The 22,805-nt window shown below is 36.8% G+C and overlaps 3 protein-coding genes across 3 annotated transcripts in view; all 3 read right to left on the bottom strand.

Annotated features, from left to right (window-relative positions):
- LOC107468997 (protein argonaute 7) overlaps window positions 1-8,535 on the bottom strand; it is a 14,080-nt gene extending 5,545 nt beyond the window's left edge. The window contains exons 1-2 of the mRNA XM_016088378.3: window positions 8,220-8,535; window positions 1,316-1,422 (exon numbers count right to left, since the gene is read on the bottom strand). Of these exons, the coding sequence (XP_015943864.2) occupies window positions 1,316-1,422; window positions 8,220-8,535 (423 nt within the window). The remainder of the gene's footprint in view (window positions 1-1,315; window positions 1,423-8,219) is intronic.
- Window positions 8,536-9,059: 524 nt separating this feature from the next.
- On the bottom strand, window positions 9,060-10,202 carry LOC107468976 (uncharacterized). The gene is made up of 3 exons (XM_016088353.1): window positions 9,947-10,202; window positions 9,384-9,871; window positions 9,060-9,296 (listed from the first exon to the last, which is right to left on the bottom strand). Exons 1-3 carry the CDS (start codon window positions 10,200-10,202, stop codon window positions 9,060-9,062), a joined length of 981 nt encoding a protein of 326 aa, XP_015943839.1.
- A 6,986-nt stretch (window positions 10,203-17,188) lies between these two features.
- On the bottom strand, window positions 17,189-22,528 carry LOC107469004 (probable protein S-acyltransferase 22). The gene is made up of 9 exons (XM_016088385.3): window positions 22,227-22,528; window positions 22,042-22,155; window positions 20,594-20,875; window positions 20,447-20,515; window positions 20,297-20,368; window positions 19,714-19,842; window positions 19,364-19,444; window positions 18,641-18,829; window positions 17,189-17,965 (listed from the first exon to the last, which is right to left on the bottom strand). The coding sequence occupies exons 1-9, from the start codon at window positions 22,356-22,358 to the stop codon at window positions 17,258-17,260; spliced, it is 1,776 nt and encodes a 591-aa protein (XP_015943871.1). The 5' UTR covers window positions 22,359-22,528; the 3' UTR covers window positions 17,189-17,257.
- Window positions 22,529-22,805: the final 277 nt, after the last annotated feature.

Below are 22,805 nucleotides of genomic sequence, written 5' to 3'. Positions count from 1 at the left end.
GGAGGTGGTTGTCAGGCACACGTTCATAGGTGAGAATGATGATGAGTGTCACGGATCATCACATTCATCAAGTTGAGGAACAAGTGATATCTTAGAATAGAAGCAAGCGTGATTTAATGAAAAACAGTAGTAATTGCATTAATCCATCAAGACACAGCAGAGCTCCTCACCCCCAACCATGGGGTTTAGAGACTCATGCCGTAGAAGATACAATGTGAAACATGTAATGTGTCATGAGGTACAGATATAATAGCAAAAAGTCCTATTTATGGTGAACTAGTGACCTAGGGTTTACAAGAATGAGTAAATGACGTAAAAATCCACTTCCGGGGTCCACTTGGTGTGTGCTTGGGCTGAGCATTAAAGCTTTCATGTGTAGAGACTTTTCCTGGAGTTAAACGCCAGCTTTTGTGCCAGTTTGGGCGTTTAACTCCCATTTTTGTGCCAGTTCCGGCGTTTAACGCTGGGCAGTCTTGAGCTGATTTGGAACGCCAGTTTGGGCCATCAAATCTCGAGTAATGTATAAACTATTATATATTGCTGGAAAGCCCAGGATGTCTACTTTCCAACGCAATTAAGAGCGCGCCAATTGGGCTTCTGTAGCTCTAGAAAATCCACTTCGAGTGCAGGGAGGTCAGAATCCAACAGCATCTGCAGTCCTTTTTCAGCCTCTAAATCAGATTTTTGCTCAGGTCCCTCAATTTCAGCCAGAAAATACTTGAAATCACAGAAAAACACACAAACTCATAGTAAAGTCCAGAAAAGTAAATTTTAAATAAAAACTAATAAAAATATAATAAAAACTAACTAAAATATATTAAAAATATACTAAAAATAGTGCCAAAAGCGTATAAATTATCCGCTCATCACCAGTTCACTAGTTTTTCGGTTTGACCATCTGAATCGGTCCGATTTTAACAATTATGCTTACTCTCATTGTGCTTATTATTATTTTTTTTTTTTGAAAAAGTCTAAGGAGTCAATTCTAGTATAAGCCAACTAAGCCAATCTCCTTTTATTTCCATTTTAAAATTTGAAAAATTAGGGTTGTGGGTAGTTTTTTTTTGTTTTGTTTTGTAATAAGCCTATTTTTCAAGTAGTTGCTTCAAGTTGATTTCTCCCTAATTGGTTTTCTAGCAAAACCGTTTTTCTTTCTCTCTTTTATATAACCTCGGAAAAAAGAAAACAAAAACACACACAAAGCAAACTTTCATTTCTCTATTTTTTGAATCAAAAGCCATGGAAGAGACAGGAGATTCCACCATTAATGTTAACCAAAAACTCAACTCCAAAAGGAGAACCTTCAGGAATAGACCAAACTCTCATGAACACCACCATCACCATCATCATCATCACCACCACCATCACTATAACTACCATTAGCAGTTGTAGCATTATCATCTTCTACACTACTCAACTCACCTTGGATTCCTCAACAGCAATAACAGGTATTTTCAAAGATACTACCCAACACTTCTTCCGCTACTCTGATACCCTTTCAACTATTACCCGTCACTCTACCTTTCTTTTCAAAATCATTGCTTCAAACCAAAGCCCTACTTTTAGAAACCTCTATGCAAACTTAATAGCACTCCCTCTTTAGATAACAAATTTTCTGAACCAACACTACTTGCTCCAAGTACACAGTAAAAGTAGAAATAGCATTCTTACTTCGTTTTTAAGCATACCTTTTTCACTACAAGAAAAAAGTTGGATACTATCGGATTTAGTGGTAGCCGTTATCGGTGAATTTAGTGTCAAATTTTTTCTACGGTTATGAATGAAAATTTATTCCTCTAATAAGTTACTGTTGGATTAGAAATTTTGTTATTGAATTCGATGGTAATTAGAGGTGCGAAAATTTATTTTATTAACGTTAGATTTTTCGTCGAAAAATTCTGGCAGGAGTTTAGTGAGATGTGGCGTTTAGGCAACGACGTACACTTTACCGACGGATGTTTCCGCCGGTAAATCCAACAATAAAACTGGGGTAAAATTCAAACATAAAATCCTTCTTCCTCCACTTTTGTGAACTCTCTCTCTCTTCTCTACTTCTCTCTCTCGTCTCTTTGTCTCTAATCTCTTTGTTGCTGCTCCATTGAAGCTGCCGCTGATCGCCACCACCTGGAGTTGCCTCTATCACCGCCGCTGCACGTCATCCTCACTGCTGCTGGAGCTATCACCACCACTGCCACTGTTGGTGTCCGTTGCCATTGGAGGTCGTCATCTTGTTGTCATTTCTGCCACCTCCTATCACCATCATGCTTTCACTATCCTACAGCTATCATCAGAGATATTTTTTCTATAGTTTTTTATTTTTCTAGATTTTTTTGTTAGTTTGGAATTTTGTTAGGTATTTTATTAAATTATTGATTAAATTTGTTTAATGAAGAGTGTGATTAGGATTTATTATATTAATTTAGTGTAATTAAAAATTAAATAATCTTAGAGTAGGTTAGGCAGGATGAAATTAAGAGTGCTTGAGCTATTAGAAGATTCTATTTGAGTATTAAGAGTGTTTGAGCTATTGGAAGATTTTATTTAAGTTTAGCGAATGAGTTTCTTTCAATTGTATTGAGTTTATATCGTTTATTTTTGTTATACTTGTTAATTTGGTGAAATTAGAATTAGGTTTTAAGTAATTGCTTTGTTAAGTTTTATTTATTCCTTTTAAATTAGTTTCACCTTGTGAATTTAATAAGTTGTCTTTTTTATTAGGATGGTGTTATTCTCTTTGACATCAATTGGAGTTCGCTTCTTCCGTTGTTGTGCACTCATATTTTAGGTTGGTTTTTATATCTCTAAATATAATGAATTATTTAAATTTAATGTCGGACTTACTATTTCTAGGATAGAGTCTTAGGACAGAAATGGAAAAAGGTTGCGTAGTGACACCTTCTCAAAACCCTTGTTTGTTGAAAAATGTGAAGTTATAAAGGATTGCGCACTAGAACGGCTGGGATTTGATGTTTTATTGGATACATGTTTATTCTAATTTATGCTTGCACCTATTTCTTATGTGAAATGCAATAAATTTATTTGGTGGATGTGTTTGAATTAAGGAGAAGTTCTGTCAAATTTTTATTTAAATTGTTTAAAACATGTTTGGTTCGTGAAAAAATGATAATTGAATCTGGTGGGAGATTCTAATTATATAAGAAATTATGTTGAATTTTTTCTAAAAATTTTAATAATTTGTGTTGTTGGTTGAATTCTAGGGTGTTTGTTGTAAAATTATTCCAAGTCATCGTTTGTGGATGAATGATAGGGATAACGGTGGGCGAAAGTGTTTAAAACCTAAGTTCTTTGAGGGGGTTGACGAGTTTACTACGTATGTCTTCAACATGCAACCGTTTAGGTCTCAAGGGGTATCTAGGTGTTCGTGCTATAAGTGTCAGCTGACTAAGTGATTAGCATCTTTAGATATAATATTTCTCCTCTGCTATAATGGGTTCAACGATGGGTATTAGATGTTGACAGAAACGAAGAAGTAGATGAGTAAGAAATTAACCGGTCTGTCTCGAATTCCAATAGGTCTTAGGGTTGATAAACGAGAGTTCAGGTGCATAGAGAACTAAATATGAAAGAAATGAATTGGGAAGGTAACCAAGAGGAATACAACGAGATACTGTTTGATGCAATTGGTATTACCAATATGGAAGATGTTGAACAAGAGCCTAAAGAGATTTTATCTATTAGAATCTGTCGCAAAACCTTTGTTCGAGGGATGCATTCATTCAAAATTTTCTGAGTCAAATCATAGCTGAATGTCTTTTGATAAGTAGGCCACTCTTTGGAACGAATTAGTATCTATCAAGACTACTGGCATCTTTTGAAGCCACTACGAAATAAAGAAGTTAATTTCAAAATTAGGTCTAAATTCGGTGAAAATTGATTGTTGTTTGAATGGTTGTAGGCTATATTATAAAGAGGACGTAGACCAAACTGCTTGTAGATATTGTGATGTACTGAGATTTTAAGTCGAGAGAGAACGAATTGGTAAACGGCGGGTAAAGAGAGTTATAAACAAATGGATGCACTACTTGCCCCTAATCCCTAGGCTAAAACAATTGTATGCATCAATGAGTTCGGCCTCTCACATGACCTAACATAGTAATAACAAGAGAGATGAAAATTCACACATAAATTTGCCATAAAACCTTTGTGCTTAACTCTTTGCTAAAAATGTTAGACTAACTTTGTGCTTTGACAAGTTTGTACCGAGCTCTAATTTTTTGGTGACACGTACTCTTGTTGGCCCGTTATGGTGACTCCTTATAACCTAACTCATGAAATGTGCATGAAAGATCCATACGTGTTCCTAACTTGTATCTTACCTGGTCTAAGAAACCCAAAGGACAAAATGATGTCTTCTTGCAACCCTTAGCTTGGTGGATGAGTTGATGGAGTTATGGATTCATGGTGTAAAAACGTGTAATATTTCAATGAAGACAAACTTCCAATTGCATGTTGTATTGATGTGGACCATTAACGACTTTCCTGCATATGAGATGTTATCAGGTTGGTTCACTCAGAGTCGAATGTTGTAACACTCTAACTTTTAGCACCTCATGATCGTACTAAAAGTCCAGATGTTTCCTACCTCTAAATCTTTTTATTTAGTACTACATTTATCTAATATTAAGCCTTTGGGAAATATAACCGGATTTTTAATTAAAAAATAAAAAATTCTTTACTTTAAACCACTAAATCACATAAGTATGTATTCAGATAGCATTATATACATAAACTTATTCAAATATTCTCAATACAAGTTCTACCCCTCTAAAAATAACAAAATAATAAACGACGAGAGAAAAAATAAAATGTAAGACTAAACCAAATACAGAAAATACGAATATATATACATAAGGCTCTGTAGTTCGGTCGTGGCTTCGCACCAAGGATTCTTGAACCTGTCACTGAAAAAGTAAATCTGTATGGGATGAGAACATCGTCCTTGCATGTTCTCAATAGGAAAAGTGAATATCGTGATAGTGAAGAAATAAAATACGAATAATTTCTTTATAACTTTAAAATAAATACTTTTATTTAACCTTTAGAATTCTTTAAAACTTACTTTAAAGACTTTTAGTCAGTTTCTACAAATTATGTTACTTTAAATAAATTCCAGTCATGTTACTCAGTCTTGAGTTACATTGATCAGTTTTCAATTACAGAAATTAATTCATAGTTACCTCAATTTCATTAGTCATTCTTCAATTAAACAAATCAGATAATTCACACATCAATTCTCAGTTATCTTAATCCTTGATATATTCAGGAATCAACAAACACAAGCAGACACACAATACAAATATACAAACAATTCACACATAAATTAATTAGCAAAGAATCCACAAATAACACAATATAGCAACAAAGGAACACTCAAGAAATTCACACAAATACATATAATGAATACCTTTCCTATGCAGGTCATGAGCTCATGCGTCGGTTGTTTATCCGCAGCCCGACGTTACCCAGGACAAATCCCGAATATTGTTTCTCACTGAGTCAGTAAGGCACTGGTATCATCATGAGCGAACACATGTCATTTCGGATACCGCGGCATCATGAATTTATCCGTGTCAGTCAGGCCAGAAATAATAATAATAATAATTTTCTATAGCTCAAAAAATGCATCTCAGCGAGAAATAGACTATCAGTTGGATGGGCATCCCCACATTAGCAATTGGCACAAAGGCCCAATCAAGCAGCCAGTTCTCATATATAATTATCAGTTTTCAATAATTTGTTCATCATTCACAGTTTCTCAATTATCTTTCTAAATTCTTTGTTTCTAATTCCTTTTCTTTTTGTCATACCTCCAAATCACCAAATAGTCAATCATACTTCTGCATCGCCATATAATCATTCACACTTCCGTATCACCAGAAAGGTACACTTTCAGCCATTCATCAATCATAACATCAAAATGTTTAGGTTATAATTATTCAAACTTCTTTAACATTTAATCGAGATAAAATTCATTTTCTTAATAAATCGAACTCAAATCAAAATCTTTTTCTCAATAGATTAAAACATGATACTTTTCTTAATAAATCGAACCGAAAACATGACTCTTTTCATAATAAATTAGAATCAAATAATATAATTCTTAAATCAATTTTTTTAAATATCGCTTCAAACAAAGTCTTAGAGTTTCATAAAAATTTTGCCAGCATCTCCTCTAAAATTCGGACTTAATCCACCCTTACGGGTTCCCTCTTTCTCAACAAATTACCAACAACCTTTTCTTAATATTTTATAAAACATAAGATTTTCAATAAATCATTTAACTTTCTTTAATCTCCTTAGTTATTATAAAATTACTTGTAAACCATCAAAGTTACTACTTTAGTCAAGAAACCAATTTTTAAAAAACCAGTTTAACAATCGCACCTCAATCTCATTAATTCATAAATTATTATTATTTTTTAACCAAAAGACTAAGATTTTTATTTTCCAATACCCAAAATTTAGCTCTATATAATTTTCAATTATTACAAAATTGTCTTTATACTTTTAAAATTACTGCATTAGTTTACAAATTAAATTTCACGAAATCAGTTTAATAATCAATCTATGATCTTTTTACAATTTACAAGGTCAAACCTAGCTTATCAAAATTAATTCAATAACCAATATACTATTCTCAATTCATACATTATTTAACCAAAGTATAAACATAACGTATTCACAGCCGCAAATCCAACAATTCTCATCACAACCAACTAAAAATAAGAATTTTCAGCATTCTCAAACAATCAGGAAATCAAACACATATTCATCAAATTCAATCATTTTCATAGTCACAAATCCAATTCAAACTCATCATTCAATCAGTCCATACAATCATGAATTATTTGCAATTATTCAATACATCTTATAGGCATTCTTAAATCAAAACCTTTAATTTTAAAAACGAAACTCCTACCTCAAACAGTCGAAACCCACTAAGCCCAACGCATCTAAAAACCCTTTTTTCTTGGCCCAAAATCAGCAGTATCGAATTTGACCATGAGCTAGACTAATTCACTATGCTTTTCTCTACCTTGCCTGGTGCAGGTTTTATTCAGTCAAAATCATATTATTCTTTGTTTCACAAAGGCATTGGTGATAGCCTTGTTATGGTTCTAGTTTATGCTGACGACATAATAGTGGCAAGTTAGCTTGATGTTGCCATAACACATACTCAACAGACACTACAAAATCTGTTCAAGCTTAAGGTTCTAGGTATAACACCCTAATTAGCCTAAACCTTACCTCGCGTCGTAAAGCAAAGGTCAATCAGAGATTACGATAGTTCTAAGCTCATACATAATATATATGTAAAGAATAGTATAATCTAGAATCCCGATGAAGGATATAGCTCAAAAACAGGATTTTAAAAGCGCAAAACGTACTAACGAAGCTACTAGCTTAAGGCACAAGAAAAAGATAAGATATAACAAGAGATAAGTATATAATATCATAGGAAACTAGTCACGACTCGCGGAGTTTAAGCCGGCTAGCCATATACAGGTAAACAGAACCATACAGTGCAAATAGCTTATACAAGTTTTGTCCTTCAAATATATGCCTCTAGGCAAAACAAAATACAAAAGGAGAGATGCATAAACAAAATAAACCAAAAGACTCCAAAAGAATCCAAGATCCTCCGTTTTTGTCACCATCCAAAGTAACTCACTGAGGTGGGTTGCGACCGGCATCTGAAAAACACAACAAAAATATGGTATGAGAACCGGAGGTTCTCAGTATGGTAACAGTGCCCAGTGATGTAGGATATAAGACACCGGGATGCCAAAGGTAATCATAAACTCCATATCCATCACAAGATTTCAAACTTAAGCATCCTAAAACAGATAAGCATAATATACCAACATTGACTTAAATAAACCGGGTAATCTATCTTAGGGATTTCTACTCTAACCAAACACCGCTCTCACACAGCCTTCACTAACCTATCCTCCATGTGATCCTATCGCCACCACCTTCTGAACCTCCCCAATCCCAGTAGAAAACACAGATAATATACAATGCAAGTAAAACACAAGTATAGGCATATAAGGCAAATAGTTTAGATAGCAATTAGGCATGTTATTCAATTAGGCAAGCCATTACAAGTAATCAAAGCATACAAACAGATAGAAAATGCATATGATGAATGCCTGCCCTACTGGCTGTGATATCACATTGTCGGTTCAACTGCCAACCCAACACATCTCCATGGAGACATCGCCCTTCGTATTTCTTATATGGGAACCCCCGAGATATAGTGCTCAGATCACTGTCCAGGTATCGGCGCCTGCATGCTCTATAGATCCGAAGGGATGCGAGCAGGATACTCTGGTTCAAAGTCTGAAAAATCTCTTCGCACTCCGATGTCCACACGAATGGCACTTCTTTCCTTGTCAATTTTGTCATCGGTAATGCGATCCGGGAAAATCCTTTGATAAACCTCCTATAATATCCGGCTAAACCCAAAAAGCTTCTGACTTCCATTATCGTCGTCGATCTTTCCCATTCCATCACCGCTTCTACCTTAGAAGGATCTACAGCTATTCCTTCTTTACTCACCACGTGGCCTAAGAACTTTACTTTCTCCTTCCAGAACTCGCACTTTTACAATTTAGCATATAACTTCCATTCCTTTAAGATTTGCAGCACAATCCTCAAGTGTTCCTCATGCTCCTTTACTGTCTTAGAGTAAACCAAGATGTCATCTATGAAAACTACCACGAATTTGTCCAAAAAGGGACGAAAGACTCTGTTCATGTAATCCATGAAAACAGCAGGTGCATTCGTTAACCCAAAGGACATTACCGCAAATTCGTAGTGTCCATAGCGTGTCCTAAACGCAGTCTTAAGGATATCATCCTCCTTCACCCTTATCTGATGGTAACCGGATCTCAAATCAATCTTAGAAAACACTCTAGCTCCTTGCAATTGATCCATCAAGTCATCTATCCTTGGCAGCGGGTACTTGTTTTTCACTGTCACTTTATTTAACTGTTGGTAATCCACACACAAACACATTCCTCCATCCTTTTTCTTTACCAATAAAATTGGCGCTCCCACAGTGATACACTCGGTCGAATGAACCTCTTGTTCAGAAGCTCTTCCAACTGAGTCTTTAATTCTGCCAGCTCTATCATAGCCATTCTATAAGGCGCAATCGACACTGGTCCAGCTCTCGGCACTAATTCAATTGAAAATTCAATTTCCCTTTGAGGTGGGAACTCAGGGATATCTTCCGGGAATACTTCTGGAAAATCTCTAACCACCGAAATCTGATCTAAGTTTTGGGCATCACCCAACGTATTAGCAGCCAATAGAATATAACCCTAACACTCCTCCCCACTACAATGCACCATTACAGAGTTCAGGTAATACCCCGTAGCTACCACTGCTCCATTCTCTCCTTCCAACATAAACCGAATAGTCCATTCAAAGCAATCCAACAAAACCCGATTCTTTGACAACCAATCAAACCCCAAAATCATTTCGTGCACAAAGCCTCTACCCTCAAGCTTGAAACCTACTTGTCTACAACCTGACCTAGTCATAACTGTTTGATGCGGAGTATGTACATGCAGATCAAAAGGTAACTCTGACACTTTCAAGCCTAATTCCTCAACTTTAGCAAATGAAATAAATGAATGCGAAGCTCCAGTATCATATAATGCAACTAAGGATTTATCACCAATTAGACATATACCTCTCATCAATGGATCCGCCTTGGAAGCATCCTTGGCATTCATAGCAAAGACTCGACCTTGATGCTGACTCTGGCCTGCATTCTGATTCCTCCCACGAGTGTAATCCCTCGCAATGTGGCCAGGCAACCCACAATTGAAACAACCACCTAAACCAATCTTTCATGAGTCATAAGGGTAAAAACATCCACAACGATCACAAACTAAATTCGGAGAACTCTTACTCTGATTTCCACTTCCCTTAGCATACTGAAATTGATTCTGATTGCTCTTTCTGAAGCCCCCTTGGCCTTGAGACGCATATCCTCCTCTCTTGAAGCTTTGTCCTCTCGGGTGAAAATACTTGCCACGCCCCCGACTAGAGCTCCCTCCATGAGTGTCCTTGGATGCCGCCACAGTTTTGGCATACTCTTCCACTACTCTAGCCTTGTTCACTAAGTCAGAGAAGACACGGATCTCCAAAGGAGCCACAACAGTCATAATGCTATCCTTTAAACCCCTCTAGTACTTAATGCACTTCCAGCTTTCGTAAGTCTCCGGGGGCACCTTGACACACCCTAGAAAACCTACAGAGCTCCTTAAACTTGTTGGTGTAGTCTGCCACAGATAGGGAACCTTGCTTCAGCTACATTAGTTCCATCTCCTTTGCTTCCCTTACAGACTCAGGGAAGTATTTCTTATAGAAAGCCGTCTGGAACACCTCCTATGGAATGTCGGCGTTCTGAACCTATAGCAAACGACACTCAGCTTGCCACCAGGGCTGGGCCTCTCCCGCTAGCTGATAAGCGGCAAACTCTACATACTGATTGTGTGGAACATGTTGCTCCTGTAAAGCATGCTCCATGGCCTAGAACAAGTGGTCCGCTTCAGTAGGATTAGTTGATCCTTGAAATGTTGGCGGATGAACCTTGAGGAACGTTGCCAAGGTCATTGAAACTCCTCCTGTGTTATCGCCGTTACCCTCAGCATTATCATTGGCATTCCCTTCGCCATTCTCATTGCCATTTTCATTTCCGGCCGGTTGGCCCAATCTCTGCATAGCTTGCAGAGTCGCAGCAGCATTAGCTTCCATGGTATTAGCGAGATTTGCCATTGCCGCCATGAATTTGGCATGATTGTCAGTTGGTTGCTCATTCCTAATTTCCCAAGTACGTCTTTGACCTCGCCCACAAGTGGCCATTAAGGTTTCTGTTTACACCAAACAATCGATATCAAGGTGATCAATCTCAATATCAAAAGTGTAGTGCTTCAAGTATCCCAAATAGGCACTCACAAACAAGCATGATATGCAATATCAAACAGATAACCTAATAGCATCAAAGAAAAGACACACAGAGTATGCAATGAAGCACAATCGGTCCATCCCTCAAGCTCACGAGGATAGGATTTTAAAAGCGCAAAACATACTAACGAAGATACTAGCTTAAGGCACAAGAAACAGATAAGATATAACAAGAGATAAGTATATAATATCATAGGAAACTAGTCACGACTCGCAGAGTTTAAGCCAGCTAGCCATATACAGGTAAACAGAACCATACAGTGCAAACAACTTATACAAGTTTTGTTCTCTCAAACATATGCCTCTAGGCAAAACAAAATACAAAAGGAGAGATGTATAAACAACATAAACCAAAAAATCCAAAAGAATCCAAGATCCTCCGCTTCTGTCGCCATCCAAAGCAACTCACCGAGGTAGGTTGCGACCGGCCTGAAAAACACAACAAAAATATGGTATGAGAACCGGAGGTTCTCAGTATGGTAACAGTGCCTAGTGATGTAGGATATAAGATCTCGGGATGCCAAAGGCAAACCTAAGCTCCATATTCATCACAAGATTTCAAACTTAAGCATCCTAAAATAGATAAGCATAATATACCAACATTGACTTAAATAAACCGGGTAATCTATCTTAGGGATTTCTACTCTAACCAAACACCGCTGTCCCACAGCCTTCACCAACCTATCCTCCATGCGATCCCATCGCCACCACCTTTCGAACCTCATCAATCCCAGTAGAAAACACAGATAATATACAATGCAAGTAAAACACAAGTATAGGCATATAAAGCAAATAGTTCAGATAGCAATTAGGCATGTTATTTAATTAGGCAAGCCATTACAAGTAATCAAAGCATACAAATAGATAGAAAATGCATATGATGAATGCCTGCCCTACTGGCTGTGATATTACATTGTCGGCTCAACTGCCAACCCGACACATCTCCATAGAGATGTCACCCTTCAGATTTCTCATATGATAACCTCCGAGATATAGTGCTCGGATCACTGTCCAAGTACCGGCGCCTGCACGTTCTATAGATCCGAAGGGATGCGAGCAGGATACTCTTGCCTCAGACCTCACATCTCAACGTAAGCGGTATTAACCACTGTCCTTACCCCGCCGCCGCTACCTCAACAGGCGGGATTAACCACCATCCCTGCCGGGCGCATAGGGTCTCATAATCTTAGTAAAAAAACATTATTTCAGTGGTTTTCAAAAAGCATTTTCAGTATATAGAGATCCATCATCTCAATCCGAGTCCCCGACTCATCTCAACCACTGTCCATTCATAACTCAGTTTCCAAATATCAAAAGTTCATCATTCCTTATCTCATATATCAATCATCCTTCACCTAACGTCAAACCATTCTCAGCACGCTAGAAACCTAGGCTTCCGTTTTCTAATTTATCATAAAATCATATACTAGAACCCTTAAGTTATAACCCATGTTCTAATACTCAAAACTAAGCCCAAAAGTCTTAAAATGGTGCTATAGAAGCTTACAACCTTGTTGGGAAGGTAAAATAGTTGAAAAACAAGTAAAATTTGAGAAACAGGACGTGTGCGGCGGCACTGGGGTCTGTGCGTGCGCACGCCCCGGAAATTTTAAAATGTGTGCGTACGCACAGGTGGAAAAACTTACAGAATCTGTTCACTCGCACAACCTGTGCCAGCACCCCTAATAGACTGGCCTTCCCAACGTGTGCGTCTGCACAGGCTTGTGCGTCCGCACAGGTTAAAATTCTTCTTTAGATATGTGCATGCACAAGCTGTGCTAGCGCTGCAAACAGAACGCACTTCCCTGCCTGTGCGTGTGCACAGGTATGTGCGTTCACACAGATCAAAATTTTCACAGGTTGTGCGTCCGCACAAGGCTGTGCGTGCGCACATATCAGAAATCACAAAATTCTGCAACTTTGCAGAATTTCAAATTTTTAACACCAACTTTGAATGATCATAACTTCCTCAAAAAAATTTCAATTTTTACAAACTTTATATCGATTTAAAGGGTTTTCAAAGATCTTTAATTCTAAAGAAATTTCAATCAGTTTCGAAAACCGAGGCGAAAGTTATGATCAAACAAAGTTCACTAAAAACACAATTTTACCAAACTTCACAATTTCCACAATTTCTTACCATACCCATACCAAATCATACCAAACCATCCAAAATTCCACTTTTCATCAAAATTTACCTGTTGTATCATAATACACCAACCTTACCACATTTTCCTTCTCATTTCATTACTCTCAATTCCAACATCAACTATATAACACTTATGATCAAATCACCATCAAACCTACCATTTCATAAATCATAACACTACAATTATCATAATGAATCAACTTCCAATCCATACAATCATTCAACATCATCATATCATTGTAATTAATCACAATCAAACCCAACATTCATCAACTCATCAACATTTAACACACCAACAATCATTTTAATTCAAACCTATCCTATTGGTCACTAGCCTATGTGTCCATGAGTATTATATACTACATAGAGAAAATCGAAACCATACCTTGACCGATTCTTTATATGCACCGAATCTCCAAATTAGCATAAACAAGCTTCCAACCATAATCCAAGCTTTCAATTCCACTCCAATAAGCACAATTAAGTTCCAATAGCTCCCAAAGCCACAATAATCAAACTATATACATATAAATCACCTCAAATCAACCTAGTGTTCCAATTAAACATAAATTCACAAGGATTTAATGGCTCTTACCTTTTCCAACAGATTTGGATGTCAAAACCCAAGGCTAAGCAAGGATTAGAGCAAACCTAAACATCCAAAATCACAAAAACTCACTTAATCACAAACCATAAGAACCAAAATTTTGGGGAGAATAATAGAAAAGATTTCGTGGTTACCTCTCCAGTTTCTTGTATGGGTTTTGTAGAGCTCTTCATAAGGAACACGTAGCCGCAAACGGTGCGACAATCGGAGCTTTATAGCTCAAGATATGAGCTAGAGAAAAGAAGGTTAATAGTGTTTCTTCCTCCCCTTGTCCCCCTTTCTATTTCTAGTGTGTTTAAGTGTTTGGTTGTGTTGTGATGCTGATTGGTTCATTAATTGAGCCTTTTATGGCCAACTTAGGCCCCGTCTAACCCGTTAGCGTTTTTAGCTCGTTTGGCCCAACTTCGGGCCAAACCTTTAAAATTAACGCCTGGTTTTCCATTTCTACTATTTTTCTAATGTTTTTGACGGTTTTCACTTTTCTCGCGTGGTACCGGACAGACTTGAACCGGTTCAACTGCCGGTTCGCAATTTTTCATGTTTTTTCGCAGAAAGCATATTTTCTAACTTAGAAAGACCCACTGAGTCCAAAGATCACCTTTAAATCCTCAAATTCTCTCTCTAACTTTTCGAAATCTAACTTGGTCAATGAATCACTTAATTAACCAGTTGCTTAGTTGCGGTTCTTACACTAGAGCCTCTCAAATATTTTCTTGGTGATTGCGAAATTCAAGGATGGAATCTACTTATCTCAGAGGAATTAAGCTTTATCTTTGCTTGAGGATACTGGATTCTCAGATTATAAACCTGCATCGTTGCCGTTGGACCCTAATGTGGGCCAAACGTCAGTTCAGAATTTCTCAAAAAGAATTACTTTGTCAATAGTATAGTTCCAAACCAACAAATGACCCATATCAGAGTTTAGTTGTTTGTCACAAATTCAAATCAATAAAAACTGGGAGTTTTAAATCCCAGGTTGTCTCTCAAATAAATTGCAATGAGGTGTGCATATCAATGGTTATGAGAAAAATGAGTTTTAAAAGCAATTGACAAGAAATTAAATGGCAAGAAAGTGAAGAGCAAACAAAGAAATTCAACTACTAAAAGAGCATCTTGGCAAGAATTGAGAGTCAAGGTTTTTTATCCTAATTATTGACCACAAACATGATAATTAAGAAGAGTTAATCCCACTTCGTCATCCCCAAACATCGGGAGAAAATCAAATAGGTATAATTGATCTTAATCCACAAGTCTTAGCTAACTCACTAATTAAACTTAGTGAAAGACTAGCGTCAGTAGAAACAAAACCCACTAACAACATCAATGACCCAATATCACCTAAGTCCTCAATTCTAAGCCAAGAATGAAAAATTCTACTCTAAAACTAAGGGAGGTATTTTAGCAAATACTTGGAAGACATAAAAGTAAAACATGGTAAATTGCAAAAATTAATACAAATCTATAACTAACTAAAGCAAGAAAGCAATACTAACAACTTAAGTAAATATCAATAAACATAAAAACATCAAATTGTATTAAAAGAAAATTGGAATTCAACAAGTGTTCATAAACCAAAATTAACAAAATTAGAAAAACTAACAAGTAAAACTAGACAAATTAAGATTCTAGAACATGAAAATGTAAAGTAAACTACACTAAAACAAGAATTAAAACCTAAATCTAAGAAGAAACTAAACTAAAAATCCTAAATTCTAATAGAAGTTGGAGCTTCTCTCTCTAGAATTCTACCTAAAATATGATGCTAAAAAACTTCCTATTCTACTTCCTACACTACTTGATTGATCTCCTTGCACTTTTGCCTCCATATGCATAAGAAACAAGTTGGATTGGACCAAAATTGGGCCTGAAATCGCAAGTCACATACCATTTTATGCGAGGACGAGATTGGGGTCATGCATACGTATCTACTATGCGTACACGTGAATTGTGAATGATGCGTATGCATGACCCATGTGTACGAACAACTATGAAAATCTCCAATCTTCATTTTTTCATGAATTTTCTACTTTTGCATGTTTTTTTCTCCATTTCTTCGAGCCATTCTTGCCTTGTAAACCTTCAATCACTCAAACAAATATATCAAGATATCGAACAATGAATTAAATTTAGCAATTTTCAAACACAAAAAGTATATTTTTGCCATTAAGTATAATTAGGAGAAATTCACAAAACTATGCATTTTTAATGAATAAGTGCAAGATAAGTTAATAAAATCCACTTTTTTCAAATAAAAAATTACCATAAAATAGGAGTTTATCATACCTGAATGTGAAACTCAATACCTCTGATGGTGATTTACTTGAAGATTCAGGGTAGTATCGAAAGTTGATTGGTAGATTACTCTACCTTACAATCTCTAAACCTGATATATGCTTTGCTGTAAACAAATTGAGCTGGTATATGTCAACACCTAGGACCACTCATTTGGATATTGTCCATCATGTCTTGAGGTATTTGAAAGGTGCACTTAAACAAGGCTTATTGTTTTCTGCTTCGTCTTCCCTATCCTTGAAGGCAACATGGTGATGCTGATTGGGGAAGCTATGCAGAAACGCAGCGTTCCACCATAGGTTACTGCAGTTTTTCTTGGAGATTCCTTGATTTCTTGAAAGTCGGAGAAGTAAGATATAGTGTCCAGATCCACGGCTGAGGATGAATACTGAGTTCTCGCCAATGTCATTGCTGAAGTAGTTTGGATTATGAGGTTGCCCAATGATTTTGAGGTACTAGTAGATCCTCCCTTCATTTTTTGTGACAACACATTCATTCACATTGCTGAAAATCCTACTTTCCGCGACCGCATAAAGCATATCAAAACGGATTGCCAATTTTCTCGTTAAAGGGTGCAAGATGGGAACGGTGAAATTGGTGCATGTGAAATCAACACATCTAACTCGTTTATGTCTTAACTAAGCCGATAGAACCTACCTAGTTTAAGAATTTGATAAACAAGTTGGGAATCATTAACATTTTTTCTCCAACTTTAAGAGTATTGATCTGACAGATTAGTTGCTTAGTTCATATTTATGCAAAAGCGGTTGGTTAGTATGTACATTCAGCCAGTGACCACCGTTGAGTCAGCAATTGGACACATTCAGTATGTACATGTATATGTTTCTATCCAAGTTGGAAATGAGGATGCAGAAATCATTTCCCTTCAAACCAATTCAGGTGCTAAGAACTTTTGTCAAGGGAAAATAAAGAGCACAACCAACAATATTTTATAGGAAGCTCAACCTCAATAATTTACTGACCTAAAACTTTGTACAAAGATGCTGGAGTTGATCTCCAGAATCAAAGCCCACCTCCAAAACTTTTTAATTGAGGGGTAACAAACAAACTCAAACTCAAGTGAGGAATTTTAAGGGATGTTCAATTTTAGTACCTTTTCTTTTTGGGCTCACAAATAAAAAAATGAACAGTTCACATTCAAATTAATCAAAACAATATATTTGTCCAAGTATCATCCAAATTGATCACAATTTTCTATTATGAACCAAAGTGGATGAGGATTTCAGCTCTAGATTAGTCCAATTTGCAGATCTCTGAACAAACCTCGTGGGAACTCGGTCACTATCTTCGCCACCGGATGCCTCGTAGCCATCACTAGTTGACCTTGAGAATGGGATTTCCTTCAGATTAGCAGCAGCTATCCAGCTTGCCTCTTCAGCTCTAGATGCAGACACGCGAAAGGGGTGAATATCAGGTGAGTCTAAACTGCTTTCAGGAGAAGAAGCAACAACCCCAGCTGAACTCGACACTGCATAACTTGCTTGAAACATGCTCCAGGCTTCAAACTGAGGTGCCAGACTAGATGTTCCACTGAAGCCATTATCAATGCTGTTGGCAGGGATTTTCGGTAGGCCTTCCAAAGGCAAGTCAGCCGGAAGGCGGAGCCGTTTACCTGGCCGCCTTCTATTGTTCTCAATCCTGGGGACCATTCGTCGCCCACTGCGGTCTGATGCTAGCCTGAATGCTTCATTATGTCTTGCCACTGCCTGTAGAATTTTCGATTTCTTTCTTGCTTCTGCTGCAGCCTTAGTTACCTCCTCTCTATTTAATCGTGCTAATGTCCACGGACTAATCTTGACTGCTCCAGGATTCTTCTTCTTAACCGGCTCTTCTCTGATTGTCTTCTTTCCAAGTGAACTTACAGAAGCTGTTTCTGGGGGCACTACATCAAACTGCATAACGCACACTATCACATGCCATAATATATTTTGAGAAGTCCATAAATAATACTATTCCCAATACATAATATTGATCAAAATTAAATATCAAAGGAATCTCGCTTTTAACTATACAGATCTTGATCATGAACAACCGAAAATTGACATAGTATTGTTACATGTTCTTTAATGTTGACCTACCGTTAAATTTGACTCGAATAATTAATGGGAAAGCTTTTACATTAGTGATTTTTGGTAGGTCGATTTTATTTACGTACTGAAATCGCACGTTATATTAACTATTAAATATGCTAATTGTTCGTGTCAAATTTAACTATGGGACAACATTGAATCCATTTAAAATTTTTTGGGACCGAACTAGGACGTTTAAAACATTAGGGACCAAATCAGGATTTTGCCCAAACGTTGGGAATGGAAATAATACTTTACTCTTAAGAAAATGATGAAGAAATATTGAAGTTACAAAAATAAATCGTATTTTACAAAATTACCTTTAGTCAACTTTCCCACTTATTCTCTCCCTTGCAATACACTACTCCTCACTCTCCCCTTCAACTTTCTACATAGAGACACACTTGTGGAAAAATGTTTTTGACAATGGACCATAATTTGAAAATAGAGTAACATATAAAGCAGAACTAAAGGGATATAGTGGGGAAAAAAGGTTACCTGATCTTCAAGGAACATCTGTGGGGGTGTGCACCATGCACCTCGATGGAAAGTAGTAAAGGAGCTGGCACTGCTCAGTCCAGTAAGCGAGCTAACAGGTGACATTTGGGGACTACGCTGTTCCCCAACTCCTTGCTGCTCGTGCTCATGCTCCCTCAAAGCTATGATGTAATCGTATGTGCTAATTCCCTGAGTTGTATCACAATAATCATAAAATTCAGAAAACATAAAAGTTGTTAAGCCACTGTGTAGAATCTTCTAGGCAGTGCTAATTGGCAATCCCTGTGCAGCAATAAAATCTACACGTTCTGCTAGTGCTGGTTCTATCAATCTCCCTTGAATTCTTAGTAATTATAGAGTTGATACCCCTATATTTCCTATCTAGATCTCTCTTTCTTGTATCTTCATTTCAATTTATTTTCCCTTATAATGCAAGCTACCCATTATAAGAATGATGATAAGTTTTGGGCAGAAATAATTCATGATCGGTATGAAATTCTCTCTTAGTAAATGGCCTAGAGTTTGATCCTTCTTTCATCACTCTTGTAAATAAAAGTTGATTCCAACAGAGTGAAAAATAGACATGTATTTTTCAAGCTTCAAGCCTCTAATGGGACGCATAGCATGTGAAGGCATCTTACCTCCCCTATCAGCTTAAATTAAATAGATGGTTCACACAAAATGTAAATGAATTCTCACGTGGCAAACGAATGTCAGGCTTACCTTTTTTATGAGAAGAATATGAAAAAAGAAAAGTTGAGCAAGAGGTAAGGTAGCAGTCATGGCCAACATCGTGCAAACAGCCTGTGAAAAGTGGAAGTTCATTTGCTCCATAAATTCATTAATATAAAGAGACAAAGAAAGGAAGAATTCAAATAACTTATAAGACTTGATTGGTTTCTGTTTTCATTTTTCGGCGGATCTTGTTTTAGGATTCTGAGAAGGAAACAGTAAAAATACTGAATATTTTCCTTTACCAAATCCCAAAATGAAATCAGAGACCAATCAAGCCATTATTCAGCATTCAAAAGATGCATAAACCAGTATAAAACTGGTTGAAGCAGAATGCTTACCACCACAATAACAAAGGGAACAAGAGAGAAACTGCTTCCCAACTTCAAAGATATATCAACTGAAAATTTCTTCTTCTCAACAAAAGAGCAGATAAGCACAAGTATCCCAGTCAACCACTGAAGAATAAGCTGCAATCTCAACCCCAAGGTAGCACAAACCATGTATATACCTGTCAATAGTTAATCAAAATGAAAATAACTAGGAACTAAAAATGCTAGGTTTCAGTTTCTCTTCAAGTTCTGGCATGCTGTTTCCTACAATTACTAAGTGACTCAGGACATTTCAACTTTTGACATAGGGAGAACAATGATGTGAAAAGGAAACTGGCAAAACCAAATATATAGCTCAATTGGCAAATTTCTTGGTTTCCAAGAAATACAAAGTGCTTTGTTAGACTCATCTGGTGGTGATGCTTACTAACATTACATCTCCTGTTTGAGCTTCAATAACAAGGGACTAAAGTGCTTTGTTAGAATCATATTTGAATGCAGTTGGATTAGTAAGTAGTTGTGGAGCTTATATGATGATAATGCAAGGTTTAAACATGCAAATGACAGCAGGGGACTGAACGATATTTCATACCAAGAGGAGAGCAGCAACCATAAGGGTGAAGAATTTTCTGTAGTTCCTTTTCCCGATGCAGTTGTTAAGCCACTGCAAAATCCAAAAACAAGGGATTTTCAGAAATATGTCAGCTGATGTGCAAAGAAAAGGGAAATCAGATTACCGTACTCTGCAATGATGATCAAAGCGATCGACACATTTGTCACAAACTCTGCAATGCTTGCTGTACTTGAAGACCTGCACAACATTATTCGCGAATTATCAATAATCTTCGAGGAACAAGGCTTTTATTAAAGTTAAAATGCTTGTACAAACCTCAACTTCACATAAACTGCAATAGAATATTCCATCTTCACTTGCTTGTTGATCAGAAGAGCAACCACAGACATAAGCACAAGGAGAGTAAAGCAACAGGATACAGGACGAGGAAGGTGATGATGCATCCTTCTGTTCCGAAATAACTATTGAAGCATTTGCGTCGTGCATTGACGTAGTCGATTCCCCTCCTATTTTAAGATACCTTTTTGACCTGAATACCCCTGGATCTGCTGGATCAGCTGCTGTGCACCAAGTGTACAGTCCAAAGACACAAGTAATCTGGCAACATATGATATTTTACTGAAAAATGTTAGTGCCCTTCATGCATTTTAAACAAGACAATAAAAGTCATGTTTCTAGGAGAATTCGATAAACCAAGAAGCTCTATATATATTATGGAATCAATTTCCCCAAACATCTTAATAACTAATAAGCTCTATAAGTTTGCCATGTTCATGGAACTCCAATACAAGCTGCCCTCTGATATTAGAAAGCCAATGCCGAATGCCCCCAAGAGAGCACCCTATACATTATCTACAGCCACCTCCAAGCAAAAGCATTTGCAAGATGCAGCTGTCAATGCTAAGTTTCAGAAGAAATAGCACTATTGATAATTTAAACCATTTCAGTCTTTCTGATTCCCATGTCTTCTAAAATATTGAAAAAGAATACTACAATAACAAAGCCTTATCCCACTAGATGGATCAAACAACACCATTGAGCCCTAAAGAAAGTCCAAGAAAATCCTAAAGAATTAGTAATAACTTGTGTAACAACTAAGATATCGAGTTTTCGCTATCATCCATAGTTGCTCAAGTTGCAGACATCAAGCAGTCAACCAAGTTTTGAGTTGTTGTCCAGATTTAGAAACTAAATAGTTGTAGATTTGACCAGAATGATGACGCTATAGGAAATTTAACATCACCTTCTTTAACTTGCAGTTTCAAGGTAGCTTCCACTAAAGCACATCACTTCAACAAAGGACATCAATATCCCACCAAAATGGGTGGGGTTGCTAGCATTATCAATATTCAAAAAAGAAGAATATGATGAGCACAATTCAGACAATCTTTAATTTGATCTTGAAGTTTCCTTACATATATATCTACTATGCTAGGTTTGCCAACTATACGAACACCAACATAGTCCTTACAAAAACACAATACAAGATTCACAAGCAACTAGTCAGATCAACTCAAATTATAAATAATAAAAGAAAGTTATTCTTATTATTAACAAATTAATAACGGGGTGAGGATAATTGATTTCTGTGGGGGAACCAAAAAAGGCCGTCCGTTAAGAATAGAGACAGGAGACAGGTCCATGGCAGCATCATGATGAAAATAGTCAGATTGTAGACAATATCAGAGATACATTAATCAGCAACAGTAATCACAGATCTCATCACTTCCACGGAGTTAAAGTTGAAAAGATTTGAAATATACCAGTGGCGTGTAGAGTCCCATAATAATATACTGATACATCTTCTTCCCAACAAAAGGTGCAAAGAACACATAGAATGCAAACCCCAGAGCCAAAAACACAGCAACAGCCACCACCTTCACATTTAGAAACACACCATGAATTGATTCTTCAAAAGAAAGAGTGAAAATCAAAACTTTAGGATTACCTGGAGGGGATGATAAGGTAGCTGCCATCCATGCTTCCTCATCTTTTCTTCTTTAAAGGAAATGAAGAATGTAGAAATGTAGAGCACAAAATGCAGAAAACAAAAAGAAGAACTATAGAGCACTGTTATCATTCGCTTCGCCTTAAGTTTGTTTTCAAGTAGCCAAGCAGTGAAAAGTTACTGATTTACTCCGGAACCAACAAAAGAACTTTAACTTGTTGGAGTGGCATGTTGGTAGGAACCAAAGGTAAATGCTGGCAGAAAAAGATGTAACAGGGAGAGAGAGAGGTCTTGTTATTGAGAAGAGTATACAGTGAAGCAAGGTTTGTTTGGTTCACTTAAAGACAAACAAATCTTAACACCATTCATGGAAGAGAAAGGCTAAGGTTAAAGGGAGGGCGGAAATGAGTAGAGTTGAGCCGAGTTAGACCAAATTTAAGTTTGGTTTATGATTCGGTTTATTGATAATTGAATCTATTTCGTAAGTTTAAGTTTGACTCAATGATAGCTCACAAGTTGGTTCAAATAATCTATAATTCTATCAATAAAATTTTACATCCAAGTAAAATATTTAACTAA

The sequence above is a fragment of the Arachis duranensis genome, chromosome 10 (assembly GCF_000817695.3).
Source record: "Arachis duranensis cultivar V14167 chromosome 10, aradu.V14167.gnm2.J7QH, whole genome shotgun sequence".
In the NCBI taxonomy this organism is placed as follows: Eukaryota; Viridiplantae; Streptophyta; class Magnoliopsida; order Fabales; family Fabaceae; genus Arachis; species Arachis duranensis.
Note: the sequence above shows the minus strand (reverse complement) of the source record. Positions and strands in the feature narration are given on the sequence as shown.